Source organism: Micrasema longulum, unplaced genomic scaffold, assembly GCF_059751315.1.
Source record: "Micrasema longulum isolate JH-2025_06_02 unplaced genomic scaffold, ASM5975131v1 h1tg000595l, whole genome shotgun sequence".
Classification (NCBI taxonomy): domain Eukaryota; kingdom Metazoa; phylum Arthropoda; class Insecta; order Trichoptera; family Brachycentridae; genus Micrasema; species Micrasema longulum.
In genome coordinates, this window is record NW_028277791.1 from 194,734 (window position 1) to 217,094 (window position 22,361).

The 22,361-nt window shown below is 31.2% G+C and overlaps 1 protein-coding gene across 1 annotated transcript in view; it reads right to left on the reverse strand.

Moving 5' to 3' along the window:
* LOC148280314 (neuroendocrine convertase 1-like) overlaps positions 1-22,361 on the reverse strand; it is an 86,119-nt gene that overhangs the window by 44,443 nt on the left and 19,315 nt on the right. Inside the window, exons 2-6 of the mRNA XM_088228564.1 lie at positions 15,207-15,308; positions 11,495-11,779; positions 9,160-9,306; positions 7,622-7,723; positions 4,782-4,899 (exon numbers count right to left, since the gene is read on the reverse strand). Coding sequence (XP_088084690.1) covers positions 4,782-4,899; positions 7,622-7,723; positions 9,160-9,306; positions 11,495-11,779; positions 15,207-15,308 — 754 coding nt within the window. The remainder of the gene's footprint in view (positions 1-4,781; positions 4,900-7,621; positions 7,724-9,159; positions 9,307-11,494; positions 11,780-15,206; positions 15,309-22,361) is intronic.

Genomic DNA, 22,361 nt, shown 5'->3' on the forward strand with positions numbered 1-22,361 from the left:
TCAAGCCTGGGTGTTCTGTGTTGTAATTCACCACTGTAATTGGGCATCCTGGACTGTTGTGGTGCAAAAAAAAAAAAGTATATAAACAATATTTTGAGTTTGTCCAAATTTTTGTATACAAGGACTGGATTCAACTTCCTGGGGAGTTGTTTATATTAACATATTACAACACAGATGAAAAACATTTAAGAGAAGGTAATATAGAAGTCTATGCATCTAAAGGGCTTATGACCTGTCAATGGCTGGTTTAAGTGGCCACTTTACACACTGTGTAACATTCACCATTCTGCCCATACATATAGATGCCACCTGGTTCACGAAGAAGTATAGAAATTGAAAAAATAACATTTTCAGGCGTTGCCTAGTATGTAGGTGAAAAAATTCACCTAGACGAATCTCACCCGCATAAATAAAGGTTTCAGCTCTTTAACTTCACAAACATCAGCAGATGAAAGAATTGAAGGAATATAGATGTTCAAATATGGGTAGAATGGTGAATGTTACACAGTGTTTAAAGTGACATTGACAAGTCATAAGCCATGTAGATGCCTAGACTTCTATATTACCTTCTCTTAAACGTTTTTCATCTCTGTTGTAATATGTTGATAAAAAATATATAGATGATTAAGGATATTATTCTAACTTTTTTATTGTATTTGTATTTTAGTTCTGAAACTGTAAGATGTTTTATTGTTTAATTATTATTTTTAGAACGCTGTGTACTAAATAAGAAACAGTATGTAAGTATTAAATAAAAGGCATTTAAGAAAAACGATGACTAAGTTTTATTTGAACAACGCGATTCGTATTTAGGCGGCTTTATAACCAACAAAGCCTATAAATCTTGTGTGGCTGTGATGTCACACTAGTCTACATACGATACAAGACTTGATTTATGAGGGTATTAGAAGCAAGCTTAGAAATCTCCATTGAAGGAGTTTTGGGGAGTTACTGGGATAAAGAAAAACTTTAAAAAAAGAATTGAGATTTCGGATTATGCTTCACCAACTCAATGGAGAATGCTAAGTTGGTGGTGTCAAGTATTATAATAATTGAAATCTGTTTTGGCAAGATTTAGAAACGGTTTTGAACTACGCTATTATTAAGGTAGGTAGGTTTTAATTTTGGTATCAATAACTAATTTTTGTTTTTTTTGTGGAGATTTATTAATATTAATTTGCTCCTAATACACTCATATCTCTCTCATTCTTTTAAATAATGAAACTGTATTTTTTGCAATCTTCTAATGAGCATTTTCACACCATATTTGGAAAGTTAAATTTGTATTACTATTTTTACTTTCTAAATACATAAAGATTTATCCTCGCTATACGAAGAATGAATGTGGCGCCAATACAGCAATACATCTGTATAAGAGAGAGCACGAATATGGAACTCGTAACAAGGATATAGACGCTATTCTGTTACCGGTGTTTGTGTAAAATAGATTCAGTAAGTTATGTTTTCATTTTATTTTGTTGTAACAGGGCAAAATCAAAAGTTTATTTTTATAAATTATGGCAATGAAATTATTAAACAATATGTTTTTTTTTTCAAATGTCTGAACGTTAGAAAATTCCGTTTTTTAATTGTTCTCCTTCATCCTATGTAAAAGAGGAACACATTGAAATCTTGGACAGTTTTAGTTGCAGTACGGTAGTTAGTTAGATTAGTGGATAGTGTTAGTGGAACCGTTCTTCCGTGGGGGTAGGTGGAGAGGATGGAACGCCGTATCACGCTATCTTTACATACGGACCTGGCTTCCTCTGGATTCATACGTCTTATCTTTGCACCCAACTTCCGGTCTTATTATTTATTTATTTATGTATCAACGGTTCAAAGAACCTTTTACAATAAAAAGTTTTACAGAAATAATCACAGCAGTGAACAATTCATTTTGTAATATACAATATGAAATATAACTATATAATTCAACTAAATAATTAAAACTAAAAAAAAGATTTTTTTTTTTAAACTGCAAAAAAGTAAAAAAGAAACATACAAATATATTAGATGACAAATAAAAGATAAGATAACAAATTGAAGTGAGAAAGCCTTATGTTCTAAATATAAATATAGCAAATTAAAATTGAGAATAATTTAACATAAATGTAAAGTGACTAGTATTTAGCTAGGTTTTTATGAAAAATAAAAATAAAGTTACAATAAGATTTAAAAAATAATACGTTTTTTGAATCATTGTGAAAACTTAAATAATCTTAATAACACCTTTATATTATCAGTTGGTTGGAATTTGGCAATGAAACTACAAATGTACAATTTATATATAAAAAAATAAACAAAAATACGTATTCAAAAAAAAAAGTTAAATTTATTAATATATTTTAAAATAAATTCATCCCTTTTCTAAAAAATAACGAGTGAGATTACATTTTAATGCATTTACAGAGTTTGTATAAAAAATATCAAATATTTTTTCGAACTTATTTCCATACCTATGTATTCTGGATATAGGTGAATGCATTTCGAAATTGGTACGAGAATTGTTACAATAAAATAATTCTCTACTTCTAGTGCACCTACCAGGTATTTGAATTTGAATTAGTTCAAGTAAAGCAAGGCTGTCAATTATACTGGATATCTACGCCCGTTTGTCACTCATCTGGAAAACCTACTGTACTTTCGCAATAATACTAACTCTGCCCCATTAATAAAGTGAATTTAATTATTAATATTGAAAGCATTTACTTTGCGGTCAAACATTTTACTAAATGTTATTAAATATTAGTATATAACAACTTACCGATTTTTCTATCCCTACCTGTTTCGAGACGCACTCATCTCTTCGTCAGGACACCAATTAAACCAACTTGCAAAACCCACTAAACACCTTCACCATGGTTGAAGTTGTTGCACAAAAATATAAAACCAACACGACTAGCATTTAAATACGCACATGCACGGATAAGGACAAACATGCACTGATTAGATAATGAAAATATTTTATGTTGTTTGAGAAATAGTTGAAAAAAGGAGAGGGGATGGAAGGAGGAGTTTAAGTTTAAAAGGTTTAGAGTGACCATAGATTTTATATTTTTTGACCAAAAATTTTTTTTTGGCTTTGTTCAATAGTCTTTAAACAAATTTAAATTAACCGCTCAACTTTATCATTATTTATAAATTCTTCGTCACGAAACATACGCTTGACAAAGTGAATAACAATCATTATCATAATTGTTTCCCTATCAACACCCAGTGGTGCATAAGGCACTGCATTGGTACATTGGTAATAGAAGTGGAAGTGCTCAGGTTAACGTTTCAGATACAATATAAAAAATATTGTTGAGTACAAAAACCTTTAAAGTCAATATTTTACATCCGCCCGTCTAGGGAATTGGAGAATAGCACTTTGAGCATGATAAACTAACGTGTCAACCACTAGACTACGAGGTGGACCTATCTACACTCGATTGCCTTATTCAGAATTTTTAACCGAATAAAGTTTTTGAGTCAAAAACACTTGTCTATGGTTCTTGTTCAATTTCATATACAGAACTGTATTATTTATTCACCAAGACACGGACTTCAAAAATAAAAGGTTATATTTTTTATTTATATATTTTGGTATAAAATCTGTGCACTCGACGACATATCTACTATTAATTAATACTTTTCAGGTTGAAAGGTAAAATATTCCTTTTTTTAAAACATTTAAAAATAATTAAGAACAATAAAATACTGTAGTTAAAAAATTATTTTTTTTTGATAATTATTAGGAGCATAAAACATATTTATAAATTTGTAATTTTGAATTCCCGCAAAAACGGTCATTAAATTGGTCACGACCTAAATACATCAGGATTCATGTTTATTTGTTCCCGACCATTAAAATTTATTTAGAAAATTATCACGAATCTTGACGTCACAACTATCGTGGCTAAACATGTTGCGTTTTTCTTGCATTGTATTTTTATTAAATTTATTTTTTACATTTACGTATGAAAACACTTCTCCACAATATCCATATTGATTTCAAAAATACGATTGATTTTTCTAAATCTATTTCATATTTTTTTTATCGGTATTTGTAGTGTGTGATATTTCCCTATTATTATTTTTTCAAGGGTATTGTATTTATTTTTACATAAACGGCATAAATTGCCTTTAACATATATTGAACACAAATATGAAAAAAAATACATATATAACTACATAACGAATAATTATAAAATTGCATAACTATAACAATAGTAACAAGTAAGTCAATACACATAAGCAACCAAAAATATTAAGGAAATAAATATGAAAAATCAAAAAAGGAAAAACATTTTTAAATATAAATAAAAGTTTAAGAATAATATTGCGAGAGAAAAAAAGAAATCAGAGTTTTATAACTGTCAAGTCCAGAACCAAATATATAAGCATTGTTCTCGTACTGATTGCCATATCTATGGAGCCTAGGGATAGGCGAGTGCATGTGATAGTTGGTCCTAGAACTTGCAGAACAAAAAGATCTGTGGCGGGTATGTCGACCAGGTACACGGAAACACACCAACTCCAGCAAATCTGGACAGTCAATGAATGAATTGATCACTTAATAAAGTAATATTAGGTCAGTTAGGATTCTTCTATCGGAAAGTTTGAAAAGATTTGCTGAAGATAACAATTGTTTATAATTAAATAAAGCAGCTGGTAAATTTACATGTGTATTTAAAAAAAAGACAAAATAAATATAAAATGAGTACTAATTGATTTTTATATGTCTACCACCTCTTCCCCATTGTGGTTAATAAAAAAAATAGATATGATGAATACATTACCTAAAGCAGCCCCTTCGACCCTGTCATTAATGAGTCCATCTAGTAATTTGATCCCCCCTATACTAGCTCCATAAGCAACCCCAACGCCGCATTTACCATTGTTTGCTGTCATGGCCACCTAATCAGGAAACAGTATTATGGTAAATAAAGGATATTTAAACAATATCTAGTGAATAGGGTCTAAAAGAGCCAATGTCGTAAATCACAACATTACAGGAGATAAATTTTACAGCTGTTTTTTTTTGCACCACAACAGTCCAGGAGGCTCAATTGCAGTGGTGAATTACATTACAGGACATCCAGGCTCCAGAAAAATTAACTTAAGGGAAGATCCTTAAGCTTACCATCCACCCGCAGGTGTTAAATAGTCCTGGGGACTCTGTCAGCTGCGCATAGAGGAAAGTTATTATAAATATTCCTAAGAAATACAAACTCTATTCAGATTAAACAGGGGGGAGGAGGATATATGGACAGAGGCCAGCACGTCTTCCCCACCCTTCAGGATCCCCTCAATGCCTCTGTTTTTTTTTAAATTCAAAAATATGTTTTTACACAAACAATTTATATAAATAAACGTATCCAAATGTACAAAACCATTTCTTTAAACTATAGTAACACAACAAACATAAGTTAAAACACGGATATTTAAAATGAGAGAACGACTTTGAATAAATATGGACTCCCTGGGTGGTCAGAGGCAGAGGATCCGATTACCATCCCCGCAAGGGTAGGACAAAACAAAAGAACGTGTGCGTTCCGTTCGGAAGAAAGCACAGTCCCAAATTACATTTAAATTTTGTGTTCTCACCTGGAATCGAACCAGGAACCTTCCATGTGTGAGTTGAGCGTCTTGCACGCTGTGTAGTGGTCAAGACGCTCAGAGGCCCCCAATATTGTGACGTTATAATGAACTATTTGGGGTTATTGAAACTATAATCAATAAAAAACTCCATACATATGTGTGTTTATAAAAATTCGTTAAATATCATATTTGTTAAATATAATATCATAATTGGCATCAACCCTTCGACAAAACATTGGCAAGAAAAAAATAACAGCCAACATTGGCCTTTTTAGACACAAGGCACTATAATGACATTTTTTTTTAATTTCCTATAAGAAAAAAATACAACTTCTTTATTTTATTTCAACATATTTCTAATATTTAAATAATTTGAATGTAATGTGTTTCTCTGGAAATACAAATCGTCCTTGCCCCGATCATCATCATTCCCTTTCCGCACCTAATGATGCATTGAGCACTGCATTTGTACATCAATTGCAGCGTATCTTGCTCATTTTTGTTTTATGAAGGTAAGATGATCAGTCTTACGCTTCAGTTGCCAGTCCCTGGACTATGAAATATTCCACTTTGAAAACATATTTTTGAATAAATATTTTTATATCAACCATGTCGGGAATCAAACCCTGGACATCTTGCATGGCAGGCGAACGCGCTGACCACTACACTACGAGACCGACTACAATTGCCTGCCTAGCGAAGTGAAACCTGTTTAAAGGCAGGCATTTATTATGCAGGAATAAATTATTTCCCGAGCGAGACAACCAATGGTAAAGCCGACGGCTTATAATTAGTAAAAGAATATATGTTTGTTCCACTGTTTTTACAATGTACAGAGGTTCTGTTTCGAGTTTCCTATGTTAAGGAAAGACCCCTTTGGTTACATTAGTTTTTTCATCGGACGAAACTAAAATAAATAATAATAAACATTAAAACATAAACATAAATTCTGTACCTTAAAGCTGAAAAGTTATAAAATCACATTTTCGCACAATTGAGTTATGAACGTCATTTTGTTAATAAATTCAGATTCTATTAATCCTAAAAACATTCAACAGACAAGACTCCTCCGGTATACCACCACTGAAATAGTTTGTTCTAAAATACCAGTAGGGCAGTGATAATACTCATACTTTCAACAAAATTCAACGGTTTGGAGGTATTAATGCTGTGGATACCGAATAAATTCCACAATTGTATTACAAACTACCTCTGATGCAGCCACGGATTATAGACAAGATTAAGTATTTTTGTCATAATCGACCATGCTTAACTATAATATCATTTCTTTTGCGGTTAATTTATTTATTTTACTTTGTTTTTTTTCACATACTGTTAAAGGTTCAATGACTGTTTTATTGCTATTAATATCATGTCATCAAATTTATATTTACCTGTTATTTTCATAAATAATTAATGGCTTGTAATTGACTGTTTTTCATTCAAAATTCTACATGACTTTTTTTACTAAAGTCTGAGGAGAAATTAGGGCGCGGGCCGGGCGATTAGAACAACAATCATTGAAGTTCCATAGTTATTTAAAAGTCCATACTTCAAATGTTTTTTTCTTAAATATTCTTATCAAAAGCCTTCAATTCAAAAAAACAGGAATACATTGTGTTTTAACTTCAAAAGATACACTTGAAACAGTTTTACAACTTCAAACCACTCTCCTGAACAATTCATCAAATGTGACTTCCAGCGTTTCAGCTTTAAGGTACAGAATTTATGATAGACAATACTCGTACATTAGACAAAAGCTTTTTGAAATAATACCAGAACCATTGAAATGTTGTGAGAACCTCAAGCTAAAGAAGTTACGGGCTACTTTTCTCAGTGAAATTGTTCGCGTAGAGGCTGAGGGGTTGATGATGGCTGTTAGAGGGCCAACACATGTTTTTATTTAAATTTTTATTTTTTAATATTATCGTATTAATTTACTGTGTTCAAACTCTGCCGTATTACGACCTGATTCTTAATTTATGGCTTGATTTTTATTGGTGACAAAATATTACTTTTGAAATATTACAAGACATACTTCTCCCGCACAACGAGTTCCATGGGCATTCCTGTGAGAAGAGTCATACTTGGGAGCAGGATCTGAGTCCTTCTCGTTGCAATCCCAACTTATTGAAGGATCCTGGAAAAAATACTTTTCAGTTTTAGTGCTGCAGAGCAGCGTTTATTAAATAATTTAAAATACATATAACAATTTATTACCCACTAAGTCTAAAGTCTTTTCGGCGGGACACATTTTATTTTTAAACGACAGGTTTATTTGAAATTATTATTTTTATATTATATTAATGTATTCATTAGCAGGCACTAAAAAGGATTTAAAAGATATTTTTTTAGTTCTTTTGTTTTCATTTGAAGATCTTTCATGTTAATGATGGTTTGTGGGCAATCATTGAACAACCTTGGAAAAACGCAATTTAATGTGTGCTCTCCGAAGTAATTTGTAATTTAGGGAACGATCAGGAAACCCTGAGTTTTTAATCTAGTGGTGTGAGTGTGGGAAACTCTTTTTTATATTACGTATCAACAAAGTGATCTACAATCAATTTGTAGTCACAAAGTTGTTTTACCGGCAGGACATTACAGAATTTAAAATATACACTTTCACTCACATGTTTCACCTCACGGATTATGCTATCCGGTACAATCGCCTTTAACAGTCTTACCTGAATATTATAAATTTTACCCAGATGAGACTGGAAGGTGAGACCCCAGACAAGCACTCCGTAAGATATAATGGATTCAATGAGCGAGGTATATAATATGTATCTTTATATTTTGAAAGTTTTTATGCTTTTGATTGCATAAATCACCTTAAGCCAGTACCTTAATCTGTCACAGATTCCATCAATATGAACACTCCAGCTAAATTTAGAATCAATTATTAATCCTAGATATTTATGATTATTTACAACATCTATAATAGAACAATTACATTTATCTGATTCAATCTTTTAATTTGAATGAAGGCAAAAATTTACATGAGCTTGTATTTCTATTTCAAATTCACATTTAGTAATATATATTAAAGTTCCTGAACTAATAAGGATAATACGTAATTGACTGAATTTTTGTATAATTATTAAAGAGAATTATCGGGGTTGGTATCAACTAAGAACGTTTTTCTAGAAAACTGCCATAAAAGTTTCATTGTAAAACTATCACCTTAAGTATAAGTGTTTACCAAATTAAAAGAACAAGAAGACAAATTAAAATAAATAATAAATAACGTATTCTCTTTATTTGTTTTCTTCAAGATTCCCTAGATTAAACGTGAGCAGAAGGTGTCGAAAATGCCCACCTTCGTCTACTTGACATTCCATTTTACAGGCTCGAAATCATATAAACTTATATATGTAAAGTAAAAGCCAATAAAACATTTTGTAGAAAAATTTTTTTCTTTTGAATGACGTATCCATAAAAAAATGTGTTTTCATTTTGGTGCTCATCTATTGATTTGAAAAAAAACGGCAAGCTTTTGGTAACACCTAATGCAAAGTGTTTTATTTATTTGTAATATAATTTTTAAACTTGTTTATAACAATACAAATTACTCACGTAATTATCTTTTAGATCATCATGCAGATATTCTATGCCATCATCCAAAATGGAGACTTTAACGCCTTTTCCAGTAATTCCCATTTTATAAACAGGTATGACATTCAAATCCAGTTTCGGTAAATCATCCCTTGTGCGTGTGTCGTGCTGAAAAAGTAAATAAAAATATATGAGTGCTGTGCCAGTTCAATAAATGAACAAGAAGTATTGACATATTAATACATAGAAGCGCCCTATACACACGAAAACGTACCCATAGTAACTAAGTTTGTTTATTTATACCAGGGGTGGTATTCTGAATCTACACCCTGGAGAGTGATAAAAATTGGGGTTTTTATTTTTTGAATGAGACGACACTTTACTTCATAAAATGGCCACACTGATGATTAAATGTCAAGTGATGTCAAATTGTCAAAAAAACGAAAAATAAACGAATAAGGTTTGGTCAATTCAACCTGATTTAGTGTTTTGGGTGATGCTTTAAGTCGCAGTAATGGTCTAAATAGAATAATTTAAATTTGGTTTTACGCATTTGTATTTGTTTGACCTTTAATCACCAGTGTGGCTTTAAATGAAGCAAAGTTTAGGTATATGCAAAAAACGAAAATCAAACAGAACTACATTTTTTTTTGCACAACAACAGGCCAGGAGGCCTAATTACAGTGGTGAATAACATCACAGAGCACCCAGGCTTGAGAAAAATCACATTTTAATTTTTGTGTACTCACCGGGAATCGAACCCGGAAACTTCCGTGCGTGAGTCAAGCGTCTTGACCACTACACCACGGAGACTAACTACTCTTTAGGGAAAAGAGAAGATTCAGAATACCACTACAGGGCTGAATTCAACGAGCATGTTCACCAAATCTTTTTTGGTACCTAGATAAAAAAATGTATTTTAAAGTTCACAATCAACATATCAGGTACGCCGACGACACTGTTTTGCTGGCGGATACCATTACCAATCTTCAGGAGCTGTTAAATAGTGTGGATGCATTTGTCGAACAACTGGGTTTAACAATTAATGTTGCCAAAAAAAAAAAATAACATTTGGCCGACTTGATTATTCCGCATTTTCTCTCAAATCAAAGAGTAGTGACATTGAAAAGGTGGACAAGTTTAAGTACCTCGGCAGCATTCTAACAGAGACCCTCGACCCAGATATAGAAATTAAATGCATAATTGAGACTGCAAGAGCTGCTTTTAATAAAATGAAATCCCTCTTCTGCAATGCTTATCACAACTTGAAAATAAGGCAAATACTGGTAAAATGCTATGTGTGGTCTGTATTGTTGTATGGCTGTGAGACTTGGACATATTTTTAATTTTTGTTTTAATTGTGTTTTTAATTTTTTACAAAATCGTAAGATTCAATAAGTCCATGAACTTGTAATTTTCTCAAACTGAACGGTTTGGGTAGGTAGGAAGAAATTGCCGTAAGGCAAGATGCCCGCCCTTATATGTTTATAAATTGCATATGTATATAAAGTGATAAATAAAATAAATAAAAGTGCCTAACGCTTTTATTCAGTGTTTTCTGATTTTTCAATAAATTTGGGTAAAGCGAAATGAAAATAACATCATTTGTTTGATCTCACACTTTAAATCACGGTAATGGAGACTTTTCGCCATATTTAAATTATTTTTATAAAAACTCTTAAATATATTTCTGACGCCTTTTGATAGCCTAGGCTTGAAGGGCAAGAATTATTCGTGGGCACCTGTCACAATGGATATTTACAGGTCGAAATTACGTCAGGAGCTTGCAAAGTACTGACACCCTCCCCCAAGAACAAGAATAATAAGAATTAGGATAAATATTTTTTATATTAAAATCCAGCATATTTATTGAAATTTTACTTTCCAAATCCAATTTGTATATGTCCATTTGAAGTTTACAAAAATGACGACTTCATAATTGAAATAAATAAAAGAGATATTTTAAGTCTTTTATTCTATGTAGACTCGTTTTTTGTATTAAAATCCAGCATTTTTGTACAAATTTTGCTTTCCGAATCCGATCTGAAAATGTCATTTTGAAGTTTACGAAAATGATGACTTCGTCATTTCAATAAATAAGAAAAATATATCAAGTCTTGTATCCAATGTAGACTCGTGTTACATCATGGGCCCACAAGAGTTAAGCATTACCCAAAATAATTTTTAGGTTTAATTGACCAAACCTTATTTGCTTTTGTCCGTTTTTTAAACAGTTTTTTTTATGTCTGTCTATGACGTGTCAATTATAAAACTATTTATTTAATGTAATATGGTAAGATATTCGTATTTTATTTAAATATTTATCTGAACACTTAACTAATTACTTTTTGCTTACCAAATACCATTCCTGACTCCAAAGTTCATCACTAAACATAACTTCTTCCCTTCTCGGTATTTTCATATCTTCCCTTTTCGCCCTGGAAACTGTTTTAAGTTCTTCTAAAACTGTTGAACCGTTTTTCCTCCCATTGTTCGTGTTTTCAAACCGTTTAAACTTTCCGTGTACGAGCGATTTAAATTTGGAGTTCAGTTCTCTATTTGAAAGGGAGTCATTTCGGTCGTAATTAATGAAATCCCTTTTCTGGCGTTTCTTGGCGAATAATCTTTCAGCCCAGAGTACCTTAAACAAAATAATATATGCAGATAAGAAGATATATAATGTAATAAGATAAATTGTGTCCGTTTTTTTTCAAATTTAAAAATAAGCACCAAAAGGTGAAGGTTATACGTCATTCTTAAATTGCTGATAAATAAGGGAGCTAAGTTTACTAAGTTTAATATTTTATTTTGCTGTCTTCTTGTTTCCCATAGTAGTTGCATAAAACGTATTTTAGATTTTACATAGACTTTATTTATTTATTCACACTCTTTATCAAAATACGATTCCATATTCACTTTGCCCAGCTAACAAGGGTACATACCCCGTTCCAAGCTAGGCAATTACATTTTTATATATTATAATAGTTATCAAATTAATATAGAGCACAGACAAACAAAATATAAACCCATTCGGATACACATTTTGATTCATATACATACAGACATACACATATATACACACATGTATATATAAATATACACATGTTCATACACACACACGTACATACACCCATGCGCATACACATACATACATTCATAAAAACATAGACAACATATTTATGCGAAACTTCATGGTTGTCATCCATAAATATATATTCTTTTAATCATTCCTTATTTATTATATATTACATTTTTTTGCTTTTTTGTAATAAAGTTTTTGATTTTAAAAAAAGACTCGATAATGTTGCTATTTTGCTTATTCAATTATTGATATGAATTGTACATGACAATCGTCTGTATATTATTTGACCTACGTATTTAAAATGTTCAATTTCAAAAAATCGTTTATCATTCATATAAGCATCTATTTTATAGAATTTTTTCTAGATTCAACATGCATATCATTTTTTATTTAAGGGCTGATATGTTTGCGTTTGTTTACAAGCCTTCACAATGGAATGTAATGCGGAGAAAAGTAAGCTCGCGATGTTTGCGTAGTGTACGATGAAGATGCTTTGAATTATTGACTAAATTGTTGTAAATTAATGAAAGAAAATGCATTATTGATGAATTTTTTGTATTTTTTTTAAACTTTTGTAGCCCCTTTTTTATTTTCATTTTTAAAAACAATAAAAATTAAAAGACATTAAATTCTTTCACGTAGAGTTTAACAACTCACCCTTATACGCCCCCTTAGTTTGACCCTCTAAATTGCAATTAATTTTTATGTAATAGAATTTTTCCTTACCCGACACCGCCTACACATGCATCCAATAACTTTGTCGCATTCTGTTTCATTAAAATATAATATTGTATCTCTTTCGATTTGTTTCTCGATTTGTCAAATGTACCTATACTTGTGATAAAATTTAGTTTTGTATAAATATTCCTTACACTGTATAATATTTACTAGTCTGAAAATGCCTATTAGGAGGTGAAAGCGCCAATTGGTCAAATAGTTCAATGGAAGTGTACTAAGTATTTTAAATTTATATGCCTACTCTTTAGGTGAGAGTGCTTTTTTCTGTGGGTGGGATCTAGTAATCACTGTATGCATATTTTGGTTTATATGTGGAGGTTCCCAGAGAGGTTACAATGTAAGGCAGTAATATCGGCTTTCTATATTTTTCTAGCTCCTGCCTTACTTACCCAGCTCCCGAAACAACATGTTCATCGGTGATAATTTATATAAGTTCTTGTAGTACGAGAGTCCAAAAAGTTAATTTTAATCCCATTGTATGGTAGAAAAACGAGCTTCTTGAGGATGAGGTGGATGAACATTTACAGCCATTTTTCAGCATGAACATACAATTAACACTTTTGACCTGTGATAAGTCATTTTAAAAAATAAATAAAAAGCAGGATTAAAATCAAAATGACGTAGTTATTTTAAAAAATAAGCCAAGATTTAAAAATATTCCACCAAAAAACATATCATTTGCAACAATTTATGCGTAGTTGGTATTATGAAATTTAATTAATGTATTTATTTTATTTGTACAAATACATGCATATTACAAAAAAATATAATAATAACGTATCCCAAACTCGATAAGACCAAGGGCCCTGTGTTGAGTTGGGATACAACATAATGGAAAGTGGAAGCACGTACATAATTAAATAATAGCTCAAACATAAATGAAATATTATTATATAAACATATATATATTTAATTAAGAGAATCTGGACAACACGCTTAATAGTATATAAAATAATACTGTTAATTTTTATATGTAATTCATTGTTTTTATAAATGTAAATAATATTATTAAGTCAGTATAAATATAATCTTCACCAACAAGCTACAAAAAGTGGCTTGGTGGGATTTTAGTTTTAGTAAAAATATAACAAGTGAAATTTTTTTAAATTGTAAAAATGTATAATTATGTTATTAAATCAAAAAAAAAAAAAAATCTATGAAATGTCCCGCAGCAATCTCCTGCAATGGTCTCTTTCCTTAGACAAAATCCAGACTTATACACTCCTTCCGAAAATGGCTTCCGTTTTGAAGAATTTAATATAACATCCAGGACATTGAACACTTAATGTTCAACTTTTAAAATACTATGCTAAAAAACCCACATGCAAACGATGCTATAACACTGTTTTCACTAAGCAAAAGACCAGATATTTTTTATTATAAGTATTTTTTAAAAAATAGATAAAGTAGCATTCTGTTTGTTTCATTATTTTTATGAATATTGTAAACCTCGTTCATCATATTAAATAGATTCAGCTCTTTTTTTCAATCAACGCAAGGGCCATAACACCGTGATAATTACCTAAAACAGATTTAAAGACTTCTATAAATAAACCCATGCTTTAACACAAGCAACTGTATGAACTGAAAATAAGCTTTGTGTAATGGGGTTCTGAGAATAGACGTTACCGGTGTCTCAAATAATAATTCGGTAATCGTAAATAAGTCAAAGCATCCGCTGTGATGAATTGTTTGGAATATTTCTTTGTAAATCTAGCAATTTATTTAATTTCGCAATATCATGATAATGATCTCAAAATGCATTTTTTTGCGTTATTTAAAAAAAAAATACTGTGTTGTTTAGTTATGTATCTACTCGTAAATATAAATATGTAATAAATTACACCGTTGTATTATTTTATATTATGATCTTTATGATTACATCAAAGTTATGATAATATATTTTAAAAGGTACTTATGTATGGAAAAATCATATTTTGTGGGTATTAATAAAAAATAAATATATATCTGACATTTTCGTAGAACAAATACCTATAATATGATATTTAAAATTACAGTAAAAATAAAAGTAACGAAAATCTTATCGTCTTATTTTTAACATAATTTGTTTTGAAATATTTTTTTTTTGCTTTAAACTATAAATGTTACAAATACAAAATACATTATCACATAAAAAAAAAATCTCTGGAAGGCATGGCCTGTGTGTGGGGTAAATTAAAAAAAAAAAACATTAAGTTATCATTACGTATCGAAATGTTTAGTTGATAGATCTTATTGATAAACTCACCTTTGGATTTTCATACAGAGATCTCGATATCGTTTGATAATCTCTTCTTTCAATCAGGTGGTCATCCTTCAAAAATACGTAGGTATTAGGGAAATCATGAACCTGAAAAAAGCAGTTCATCTAAATGTTAACATTTAATCAAAAACAATGTTTACATGACCAATTAAAAGAAATTACAACGTCAACAAAAGAGAACAAGTGTAGTGGGCAGTACCGACGCCGACGCCGCCCGGCGCTCTTAGGATGTTGCCGCCTACAATGCGGCTTTGCGACGCTTAATACCAGGAGCAAAGAAAGCAGCGCGGGTGAAAAGTCCAATTCACAGAACAACGGCTATTCCCGCTATGATAAAATGAATTCCTATCAACCCTCTGTCCATATTTCACCCCACTATTTATTCCCCGATTTTAATCACAACTTTACGAGGGGAGAAAAATAACAAGGGAAATAATATTGTGTGCGTATAGTAAGAGTATCAAGGGTTGTTCAAAAGAGGTGGTAACCAACGCGAATTACATAAAGTTTATAGATATTAAGATGAGTTTTCCACTCCCCTCTGCATTCTTGTGGGCAGTATGCGGCAAAGACGCCGCCTGGCACACCAAGGCGCCGCCTACGGTATTTCCACGACGACTTTAAGCATCAGGAGTGCAGAAAGCGAAGGTGATTTAAGACGCTTTTCTCGGCAAAATCGCATCCGGAAACGCGGTCAGTATGCTCCCGATGCCAAGAGCATTCGACGTTGAATATCGGGAGCCCATGACACGCGAGTAGTAAACAGCTTTTCTTGGAAATAGGCGACGCCCTTGGGCGTCTAAGAAATCCACGCCGAAAGTCCGAGGCCGCCCACGCTGCATTGTTTTCGACGCCTGGTATCAGGAGAACATTGCTACTGAGGAGGTAAGGGAATCGGGAAAACCGGGAGGAAAGAGTTCCCTAGTTCCCGCGGGAGAGAACATGTTTGTATGTGTGCAATGACCTATTTTCGTTCCTCTGCGCATTGGTAGTCAGGTTATACGACAGGGTAATTACAATTTATAGGCATATCGAATACTAGAGACTAAAAAATAAAAAAATCTTTTCATTTACGAACATTCAGTTTCGATCAAGAATATAGAAACAAAGTTAAATGCAAACGAATTTACGTCGGTGTATTTTAACCATTTTGTTTTTTGCTCAAACTATTTTGCTTTTTTTTTTTTCATATATTGATATATTTAACATGCCCCTTAATTAAAAAAAAAAATAAATAAGACTTATTCTTAATGACTGTGATACGCTCCTACTAGCCATTTAATGATACTCACACTTACATACACCTGAACACTTACTCCCACACAAATACACACAAACACATTTCTATACTTACTCTCATATAAATACACACAAACACACCCTTTTGTTGAAACACTTTAAGCACCGGCCGAATACACATAGAATTTACCCTGTGCCCGGCCCATTTTTGTGAAATTTCAAGCTTTGTGAAGGGTTTCTTAAAAGTGTCTTAATCGTGAAAATACTGGGTTAAATCAATTAAAACTTCTCATGTTTATTTGAAAAAATTAATTAAGTCATTTTTGTATTATAGTTTTGCCAACATTGGCCATTATGGAGAGTAACATTGCAATGTTTGCACATATACAGGGTCTCACTTCTTTTTTGTGCTTTGTATCCCGGAGCCGTGTAAACACGTGATTATAATAACCACGAGTTGTGTCCCGGTCCCGTGTTTTCACGTAGTTTACCAGCAGCGAAAAATTTCTAATAAAAGTCACTAGATGTTAATAAAATGCACTTTTTTGAACAGCTGGTAAACTAAGTGAAAACACGGGACCGGGACACAACGCGTGGTTATATAATCACGTGTTTACACGGCTCTGGGATACAAAGTGTTCATATGTATGATTTTAGAAAATTTGCTGGTCTGTCTATAAACCGTATATTTTTTATGTTATTGTAAAATTGTCGACGGTTTGTTTCTGTAAAATGAATAAATAGAGGCCTAGAGTAAAAAAACGTCAACATTTTCATAGCTTGTCCTGTAAAGCCTATTAACCATACAGACCATTATTGATCTACTGAATATGGTAAATATGAAGAAAAAGTAATTAATGAAAAATTCAACGTTTTCAAATGGTAATATGGTTTTTTTTTCAGTGACTGAGTTTCTTCGTTACCGTCAAAGTCAAAATGGAGAGAGACTAAACGAATTCGTATTTTAAATTCGAGTACATACAAATATACTTGCACAAAAAAATACCAAGCCAATCAAGAAGCTTAAGAAAGCTCCAATAGATTGGCATAAGCGAAATATAATATAATTGAAATAACTTAACCCAACCAATCTTAGAATCTATTTACATGTATAATAGGTATAGTCATGGCATGATTTAGGCAGACTTGGCAAGGGTGTCATCTCATGTCAGGAGTGAGGACACTGTTTGCTTCTTGAATGCTTACGTTTGCTGTAGGAACACATCAACAATTATTTCATTTATTTGTACAAATGCATTTATTACAAAAAAATAATAACATATCCCAAGTCTATGAGGCCAAGAGCCCTGTGTTGAGATGGGATATAACATACTGGAAAGTTGAAACATGCATATTATTAAGCAATACTAAAATCAAAAATTATCACACGAACATATATTTCAATGAACATCTGTAACTCAATCACAAATAACTATCGACGTGCTTAAAAACGTGCTAAGCATTTAAGGGGTTAACAATGAACAAAGATGAACATGCTTAAGTTATCGCAGTCACAAGTCAACGGGTGTGTAATCTCTATGTCAACGCTCATGTCGGTTTGTTTTTTGTTTTCCTCGTTCATAAATACAATTCACTGGCGAAAAATCGGCGTGTACTATAAAAAATCATACAACATATTGCATTTGCAAAAAAGTAAGGAGTATCTATCACAAAAAACTGAAAATTAAATAACAATTACTATGGCGACTGCTTTTTTTGACATTTGGCTTGCCAACCGCCGGCTAAATGCAATGAATAGCATTATAAATTAATAAATAAAAATAGCAGTTTTAGAATCTTTTTCATATTTACATCGGTAAAATTCAAATATGTGATTGCGCAGCAGGATTATACGTCGCGAAACTTAAATATTGTGACATTTAATATTAGGTGTTCACGGATGTTGCATTGTGATCGCGAATACGATAAACAACCATGGTGAGAAGTTGTTTTCACGTCGTTTTTTACCAAGTCGATAGTTATTTGTGATTGAGCTACTGGACGGCATGCTTAATAATATATACGTCTATGCAATATCTCGCAGCAGTCTTTTGCAATGATCTCTTTCCTTAGACAAATCCAAACTTGTACACTTCTCCCGAGAATGGATTTCGGTAAATACTTTTGTAATAAATGTTAAGAATTAAAATTAATTCATGTCTTATAAATCACCAATAAAATGGCTTTATATGCCCATACCGAATATAATTAAACGCGTCGTTTTGTTGAGACGAAATTAAAATGATAAATTATGTTTAAAATGTTTAATATATTTAAAAAGGACAATGTTTTTTACACGCTGTGTAGTTGGAATGTTATTACGGGATAACTAAAAATAATGTGTCCCTTCCTGGGAGACCACTAACACAGCTGTACAAAAAGGAGAATGATTTTGCATGAACTTAAGAGACTTTATTAAAGAAATGGCACATATGATTTTGATGGCACGTATTTATTTATTTACATATATTTACGGAATATATGTACAGTGCATTTACTTAAAATATGAAAAAGAATGTGTTTTTTACAAACTGTTTGTATCAAGTTTGCAGAAAAAATCGTATTTTTATAAATCATCATCATCATTCCCATATGTGGTGCATAGGGCACAGTCAAAGAGAAATAAAATATTTCAGTTTGAACAACCTTTCAAATCTATATTTCACGTTCACCCTGCTAGGAATCAAACCCAGGAACTCAAGAATGGTAGGGTAACTCGTCAACTACTGCACAACTAGGCAAACTTTTCTCCACTCGATTTCCATATCCAGGATTTTTTCGTAAGAGCAGCCATTGAGTCGGAAACATTTGTTGATGGTTCTGGTTCTAATTCACAAACAGAACTGTATTCTTCATCCGCCTGGACATACAATTATATGTTGTGGGGTAATTACTACAACTAGGTAACTATAAAATCAGCATTTTTGAGTTCCTCACTAAAAACAAATCCACGAATGCTACAAATAGGCAAGTAGTGATTCATTAAAATAATATTATGAATGACGTGTATATTTGTAGCTTTCATGGAGGAAGATAGATAAAAAAATATGTTTTTAGTGGGTAACCCACAAATGCTGATTATGAAGTTTTTTAGTTATAGTAATGAGAGAGTTCAGTGTCCTCTTTTATTTGTTAATAGACTATTAAACTAAGCTAAAAAAATAAAAAAAATATCAGATTATCAGAGCTGTGATTTTTAAAGGTTTTGTATTTCTGAAAAAAACTCCACATGTGACGTCAGAGGATCTTCTCTGTCAGTTCTTCCGATTGGTTCGTTTACGGTAAGCAAACCGGATATCTCTCACAGCTCTCATATCATTGGTTGCTTCATATGAACCAGTGACATCGTTCAAAGTTGTGCGTTTTTATTAAAATATTTTTAATTATTTTTTTTGGTATATTTTCAAGAAACTTTGCGGTACAATTTAATGCTCTAATTTTTACCACGAGTAAGAAAACATTTATTTTTTTCTGATTTCCCGTAGAGCTGAAGTTCTTTATTACCCCACGATATATAAGTTAACAATAATGTATCGTAAAACTTCTAAAGTAAAATGTTTTATATCGATAAAATAATAAATACCGTTATCGAATAATAAATGTATTTGTATGGATTAGAATACTTATTATTTTATCATTATATAATAATATAAGGGTTGGTAAAACAACGATTGAAGAAGATGAATAATATTATATGTACATTTTCACCAAAAGATGGGTCAACGAATTTATTTATTTATATTATTTTGTTTATTTTATTTACGACTCAGCTCTCCGCTATAAATAGAAGCTGAGTCTTATTGACATTAATAATATTGAAAAAAAAATTAAGTCTACTCTCAAAGAATACAAAACATGTACACTATATTTAACACAAATTACTCCATATACTCAAACTCATCAAATATTAACTACATTGACACAAATGAAATCATCTGTAGATACGTATTTTCATTACATCTTGTTGTCCTGTTTTATTATTTATTTATTTTATATTTATACGCCTCCACTCGTCTTCGAATGATTTCGGCTAATAAAAATAAGAAAAAGAAAGTAAAAAAAGAAATTTGTTTATTTGTTTATTTGTTTAAATTTAATGTTGTGCACACAGTTCTATGTTAATATAAATCTAGACAATATTACGAACAAAAACTAAACCTAACACAGCACCAATTACGTACACAACACAATATATGAAACAACTATCTAACAGTACAACAAGATGTAAGAAGAATTTGTGTAACTTTAAACTTTGAAGTAGGGCACACATAAGCAAATTCCCTTATGTGCTCCAATAATAACAATAATAATATTAGTAATACTAAACATTAAAGTCTATAAGACTCAGTTTCCGTTTGTAGCAGAGAGCTGAGTCGTTAAAGATGTCTAAATCGTACATCTTCTCAATTTTAGAAAAATTACTAACTGCTCTTCCTAAGAGCGAATTTTGAGCTGCTCTGGTGTTGCATTTGTTGTAGCTCAGTAATACAGTATGTCGAGTGCGACGAATAGGAGTATTAAAGAAATGCTTCAATGAAACGACAAAAAAGCATTTCCTGGAAAAATTAATATAATGTGAGATGTTTAAAAAGAATTGTGGCAATGTAATATTATTACAGTTTAAATTAAACGTAAATTCACATGAAGATGTGGGCTAAAAATTAAAAGAGACATTAAATTATTATTCTTATTATTTAGATTTAGCAAATAACAAAAACTCAAATGTTTTTTTTATTTATTCTTAAGAATTTAGTCAGAAGTAAATAAGTATCTTAATTATTCTGGATGAGGAAAAATTTTATACTAAGAGGGAACATATTGTATTCTTTAGAAATATTTAAATATTTTAAACTTCTGTCGTAGAGGTGTTGTTCTGTTTAGAAATTTGAATTGTATTTTTGTTGTGAACGTAATTGGTGTTGTTTTAGATTCATATATTTATTTATAATATTTATTGTTTAACACACAGTGCGTATACGCGGTTTTATTTGTGTTGGTGATTTAATTTTTGTGAATATGAAGTGTGGTGTTTACATTTGGTGCTTGTGAAGAATGAATATATTTTTTAACACATTACAACAGGGATGGAGAATATTTTAGAGAAGGGAATTTGAAAGTCTAGGGATTTGCAGTGCTTATGAGCTGTAATTGAATAGTTTAAGTGGTCACGTTACGCACTGTGTAACATTCACCATTTCGCCTTTATTTGAACAACTGTATTCTTTCGATTCTTCCATCTGTTGATTTTAGTGAAGTTAAAGAGCTGAAACTTTTATTTTTGTGAAGAAATTTCACATTTGGTTTTATTTTTTGAAAAAAACCTAAATTCTATTATTGTCTATGAGACTCTTTTTGTAGCGTTTTAAAATACATACTAACGTTTTATTTTTAAAATATTTTTCTTAAAAAAAAAAGAAAAAAAATTGCGTTCGTATGATTTACCCAAATATTTGATTTTGATAGCCATTTTTAACGAATTGTAAATAACCCACTATTAGAAAATGGGAATCAAGTAAGGGTAAAGAGGGATTCAAACCACGCGGACATTTGGTCCGTGAGTCCGAGACACTAGCCACAGGACCACAACCCAATTTAATTCAATAGATTTTTTTATTTATCAACGGATTTAGTCCATTCAAAAAATGGCAAATGCAAATCTTTATATCTTTATATCAGTATAGTAATGTGAGTATAGAATTAATATTAATAAATAATTAATAATAATAGATTAAACAGTATAAATTTTCCATAAAACAGTAATGTACCTTGATACCAAAAGCCATGTGTTGAGTTAGTATGCAACACAATGAAAAGTGGAAGAATACATTGAAAAAATAAAATATATATAAAATATATATGTATGTATAACATAAACAATCAATTTTATATCACCATCTGGAT